This window comes from Ursus americanus, chromosome 6 (genome assembly GCF_024610735.1).
Source record: "Ursus americanus isolate L20-20 chromosome 6, mUrsAme1.1.p, whole genome shotgun sequence".
NCBI classification, from domain to species: Eukaryota; Metazoa; Chordata; class Mammalia; order Carnivora; family Ursidae; genus Ursus; species Ursus americanus.
Window position 1 is genome coordinate 60,468,972 of NC_142132.1, and position 6,000 is coordinate 60,474,971.

The 6,000-nt window shown below is 46.1% G+C and overlaps 1 protein-coding gene across 2 annotated transcripts in view; it reads right to left on the reverse strand.

The window, feature by feature from the left end:
* The window catches only part of NRBF2 (nuclear receptor binding factor 2), a 28,384-nt gene extending 25,717 nt beyond the window's left edge, over positions 1–2,667 (reverse strand). The window contains exon 1 of one of the 2 annotated variants that reach the window (XM_087863080.1): positions 2,428–2,667. In XM_087863080.1, the coding sequence (XP_087719206.1) occupies positions 2,428–2,512 (85 nt within the window). In that variant the 5' untranslated portion in view covers positions 2,513–2,667. The remainder of the gene's footprint in view (positions 1–2,427) is intronic. The other variant, XM_045783479.2, reaches the window with a different exon arrangement.
* Positions 2,668–6,000: the final 3,333 nt, after the last annotated feature.

Sequence of the window (6,000 nt, forward strand, 5' to 3'; positions counted from 1 at the left end):
AATCCACAGTTCAATATAAATAAGGACCATACTGAAATGAAAATGGTGAGTACTGTACATTAATTCAGAACTACTGTTGGAAAAGGTCATGATATTAAAATAAGTTCTGACCCACCAATCTAAGTAATTACTTAATTTCTCTCAGTCTAGGCTTATTTTTTTGAAAAAAGGGGAAGCAGTTCTCCCTAAATTCCAAGCATGCTCTGAGGACACATAATAATAAACCTAGGTACTGTAATAAGTCCTTATACAACAGATCTGGACTACACTATAATGTCATTAGAGAAAGCCTATATAAACTACTGGTATTTTCACAGGCACTCATTAAATCATAGCACTAAGAGCTATTTCTCACTTTTAGTCAACTGGATACTAAGTTGTTAATTGCTGATGTAAAAAAAAAAATTGATAAGTCTTAAAAAAAAAAAACCAACAACCATCTTTTAAAACTGACAAATTCAGACTCGCATTGGTACTTAGCAGTTAAAATGATTCAAGAAAATGTTAATCGCTGTTCAACTGTTATCATCCAATAAACAGCTAGGTTAGAACTCAGATCTTTCAAATCTCAAATGGTTTATGAATTTAAGATGCCAAATTTCTGATACTTGTCCAGGTACATTTTCTAGCTGGATTATGGAACTATGCTAGTCTGCCTGACAAGGCTCTAGCCAAATTCTCCCCTATAGAAAGATAATACTATTGTCACCATTTAACTAAATTTTCCTAAACTGGTGATTCTGCTGCTCCATCTACAAATGTCACCCAACTCCAGTCTTCTCATAACTACCACACACTAGTGGGGCAGTTGGCTGGCGTTATGCTGCAGCCTGTAGCCAAATAAAGTGAAGCTAACTGGAACTGAACCAATGGTCATTTTGCAAGGACACTTGAACTTTGAAGCACTCTGTAAACTGCTGGTTATTTCTAATAATATTCCTGTGAAGCCATCCATTATATTTCACTGTAAACTATACGTCACCTTAAAAACAAAAAAGGGCAAGATAATGTCCCTGATTTTTTAAAAACTCACAAATCTCGTCCAATTCTTTTTAAGTGTAAACAACTCTTAGCAATGGGGGCAAGCTCAACTTAAAACTGGGAGGCGCTTCTTAGAGCAGCTAACCTGGCATCAGTCATTTGGGAACAACAGCTTTAGGTCCTAGAATCTCAGGCTTTTCAAGCCCAGCAAGTCCAAGCCTTCATTTTACAAAAGAGATTTTAAATTAAGAGCTTATGGTCTGGTTACTATAATAGCTAATTCTTACATTGTACTGGGTACAAGGTACTGTTCTAAGCCCTTTACACCTATTTACTCCTTTAATCCTCACAACAAACCAGAAACAGGGTGAGGTCAACTAATTTGCCCAAGGTCACAGAGCTACTGAGAGACAAAGCCAGAACTGAAATTGAAGCAGTCTAGCTCCAGAATCTATACTCAAACCACCAAGCTCTACTGCTTCTCTATAAAGTGGTTTAAATGCAGCCTAGCGCTCTTCCAGAACACTAGGGTTCAGAGTTCCAACCTGAGAAACTAATTCTCCATACCTCCCTTTCTCCAATGCCGCCGTCGCCCACCAACGCAAATGAACTGCAAACCCGTGACTCCAAAAGTTCCTCCTGCCTGTCTATAACCTTACTTCTGTATTCAAGTAGGTGCCCTCTAGGAACTACTGCAGTAATCAGTCAGGAAAGAACTCGCGTTGCTCGCTGCTGTTTTAATGGGAACATCTGAAATGCCTAAGAACATAATAAGTAAATGGCCTATAAGCACTTTTTCTGAGAAGGGGTAAACATCTACCGTATTTTCAAGATGCCTAAAGTGATGAAACGGAGCTAAAAACAGGGACGGCCCTGTCTTTTTTTTCCAGCTGTCTCTCACTTATCCGAGAAGGGAGATTCTCAGTTTATGCATCTGAATGTAGGTGAGAAATGGGTGGAGGAAACAATGGGGGTAGGGGGTATTACTCCAGCTCTCCAAAGTAAGGAGGCTCGGTCTTCAGACCCTGTATGTTAGAAGTTAAACCCAGTATTACACACCACTGCTGCCCTGGCCGGCCTCAGTGCCCCTCGAGGCTGCAGCGAGGTGGTTACGTGGCGCTTGGAGGCATTTCCTCCAGCCTGAAGAGGAGGTGGCTTTCCCGGCCGGTGGAAGCCCCTCGCTCAGGGCACTGCGGCAGGGGGAGCCCCGGGGCAGCGGGAAGTGGGAGACGTGAGAGCTTCCCGGGGATGCCATAAGGCACAACGTCTGGGGCAGCCTGCGCGGAGCCGCTGGGGAACCACGCCTGCTCGTCTCCCCGACCCCTCAGGACCACCCCCGCCAAACCCGCCTCCCAGCCTCGAGGGTCTACAGCACGCCGGAGACGCGACCGGACTCCTGAAGCAAAAGCTCCCGAGGACGGACACGACCCTCTGGGGGCTACTCACCAGATTGAGGGGTCCTTCCATTACTTCCATAGACCCCGGAGTAAGCGGCGGCCTGAGGAAGGGGAGCGACGGCGCCGGGGCACATGGAGGGAAACAGCAATAAAGAGGGCGACGCAGCGGCAGCGACAGCTGCCCCTCTCCGCGCCCGGGGAGCCAGCAATGGGCGCAGAGGGAGAAACAACCGCACCACTTCCTCCTCCGGTGGCGCGCCGCGGGCCCGCCCCCTGCGCCGCGGCCACGCACGCGTCATGGCGTCACACGTGGCTGGTTCAAGGTGGGAGTGAGGACCGGGGAGTGGGTGGGGCTTAGGGAAGGCGGGGCACAGACGGGCGTACACTTGCTCCTGGGCGATCTTTCCTCTCGCGAGAGGCGTATCTTCATCTTCTTGAAGTCTTCTCTGACGTCACGTAGGGGTGGACAGCCTTGTTGAAATTTAAGTAAGGTGGTTGATTTACGCTCTTGGCCTCTCCCATTTTCTTCCAGCATGACTTTTCCCAAAATCCCTCTGCTTTGCTACACCTTTTCTTGCTCTCAAATTCCCAACTTTATTCTTGCACCTGATTTTTTTCAAAAATCAGATTTGAGCAATGCTGAACCACGCGCTGGACTAGACCTCCCCCTGGAGGGAGGCAAACGTATGATAAAGGGCTCTGCCCTCTAGGTGATAGCGAACTAATTAAGAAAGTAATATGGGTTACAAATAGCCAAATAGAATGCTTGATTAAGTTAACAGTTATGTGCTAAACCGCTCTGCTAGGTTCTTTCCGTCAAGGAATTCACTGACAAAAAATAATTATGATTTATGTTGTAAAGGGAACAGATGAGATGGTATAGAGGCACCATTAGTTGGCTTCAAGGAAATAAATTTGTTCAAGAGCCATGTGATCTTGAAAGAGGACCCCAATTTTCAGATGAGGCCCCAGCCCGGGCATACACCTTGATTGCATCCTTGTGAGAACCTGGGCAGAGGACTCATTGAAACCATGCCCAGATTCCCCACCCATGAAAATTGTGAGATAATGAATGTGTGTTCTTTTAAGCCACACATTAGGGATAATTGGTATAAGGCAAAACAACAACAACAATTACAGACCTCTTCGAGGTGGTAGATAAACTGTAAAGGTGGGTAGTAAATCCATGTCACTGCACTAGTGAATTTCCAGCAGCTGGCTGTGCAGTGGACAGGTTTAATAAACTTCAGTGATAGCTGGACAAGGAAGGAAGAGTATGATGTATTCAACCACTCACGAGTGTTTGAGAGAAACTTCCGTCATATCAGCAAAAGAGAGGACATGATGGATATACACAACCATATCCAAATGGTGACACAGACATTGCATGTACCAGTCCTAGTTTGTCACTCGCTGTCACCCTGTTAGCCCGACCAGCCACAGGCTATGAAGAGCATGCTGGACATGGACACATCATCAAAGGAAAAGGTCACAGGCCTACAAAGGCTTTAGAGCTATCCAAGCTGATTCCTTTGAAAGTTGGGAAACAGCAGCTGCACCAGAAGCTTGCCACTGGCCATTTTTACTGCTTGCAGGTTTGTATCCCTTCAGACACATGGACGACTTCTTTGCCTTTTGGAAAAAGCCCATTTATCTCCTGAGACCATCAATGGAGGGTGATAGAAATCCTCAGGCCATCATAGCTGGGAACACAGTGGACATTCGTAGTATTGGGTCAGAGGTGAGAAGAGCTCAGCACTAGGTCTCTGCTGCAACTCAGCAAAATGGGGCCAGAGGCCTTTGGAAGAACATTTATTTTATTTTTTAAGATTTTATTTATTTGAGAGAGAGAGGGCATGAGCAGGGGGAGGGGCAGAGGGAGAGGGAGAAGCAGACTCCCCACTGAGCAGGGAGCCCAGCCCAGGACCCTGAGATCACAACCTGAGCCAAAGGCAGACACTTAACCAACCGAGCCACCCAGGTGCCCCTGGAAGAACATTTAAAAGCTGTGAAGCTTTTTGTGCTTTCTGTGGCTCACCTGGAAAATGCATTTCATGTTAAAGAATCCATTCCTAAATGGGCCACCACTGATGGACTTGCCACATCAGAGAGGTTCCTTTGTTTCTCTAGAATTTACCTCAAGTCATTCAGATATTCCTTATATTGACATTGAACTATAATCTGTCTTCCTGTGACTGCCATGCCCTAAGTTTGTATAAATCACCGTGACACTTATGTGTGAACACGTGCACAATCTACTCCCTGCTATCACAATGTAACGTGCATACCCTTGACTCAGCAATTCCTGCAGAAATACTAGCATAAGTATAGAAAATAAAGGTATGTGAGGAGGTTTACTGGGCCTTTGCAATAATGCTTTCCGTAGTTTTGGAGCAGCTCAAGTAAATCTAGAAGGACCATTTGGCAGAGACATCATAGAAGACATTGCTGCATCAAGTGGGAGCTTGGATTGATGACCTCAAAAGTTTGTCTAGTTATAGGACTTTGGTGTGCTCAGTTACAGGAAGAGAAGAGAGCAGGCCCTTCAGGTCTCCTGCTCCATCCTCTCTACCTTTGCTGTTCTCTCCACGGGAGTTCCATGGAGAAGGGGGTCAGGATAAGGCCAGTATCAGGAAGCTTCACATGGTCCTTGAGGTGTCTAGGAGCCCCTCCAATTATGCTGTGGAAAAGGGAGTCCAATATGCCTCTCACACCTGCTATGTTTATGGACTTCCCAGCGAATCCACACAAAGCACAAACTCTTCTGTAGTCATGAAACCTACAGGCCCTACCAAAGTGTCAATAACAGGGGTAGCAGCAGGGGCAGCAACAACAGGGCTGGGTGCAAGGCAGCAACCAGGTCTGCAGGCCCGAGACAGGGCAACACAGCAATGTCAGGAGCAGCCAGCAAGGGCCCAGGAGGATGAGGAGCCAGCATGGTTACGGCAGAACAACTGACGTGTCCTCAGTGGGTATGTGAGTGGTTCTGGCAGGTGTTCACACATGTTCTTGCAAGGTACTTCCAGACCTGCTGTACAAAGAATTACAACAAGGTGGGGAATTGTTTTGTATCCAAGCAGGGTGGCAGGTATGTGGGTGCTTCCTGTTGTAATTTTCCCTATTTTACCAGGTCTGAGATCTGGTGATCTTATAGTCACTGACAGCCAGGTGGCAGTTGTGATGAAGTTGCATTGCCTTAGAAAAAACCTTTAACCAAATTTCTTTCATTTATGTTTACCTTTTTATGTATGCACAAGAGTGATATGGGGCAAAATTACATCTAAGTCTGAAGGACCAACCTCTTTCACTATATATAAAATACAAATTTAAGTAATGAAAACAATGCCTACATTGCAGAGAAAACCAGTTTAAGTGGATAATAACCCTCTTTCCTGTACTTATCCGTATGAGGGCTCATCTTCATGCCTCATCATCCCTTGCCTTGAAAGGAACCGCCAAATCCTTCCCTTTTCCGAATTCATCATGAACAAAAAGTAACACTGCATTTAACTGTGGGGCGCCCGGGTGGCTCAGTTGGTTAAGCGGCCAACTCTTGGTTTCAGTTCAGGTCATGGCCTTGGGGTCTCGGAATCAAGCCCCAGGTCAGGCTCCACGCTCAGCA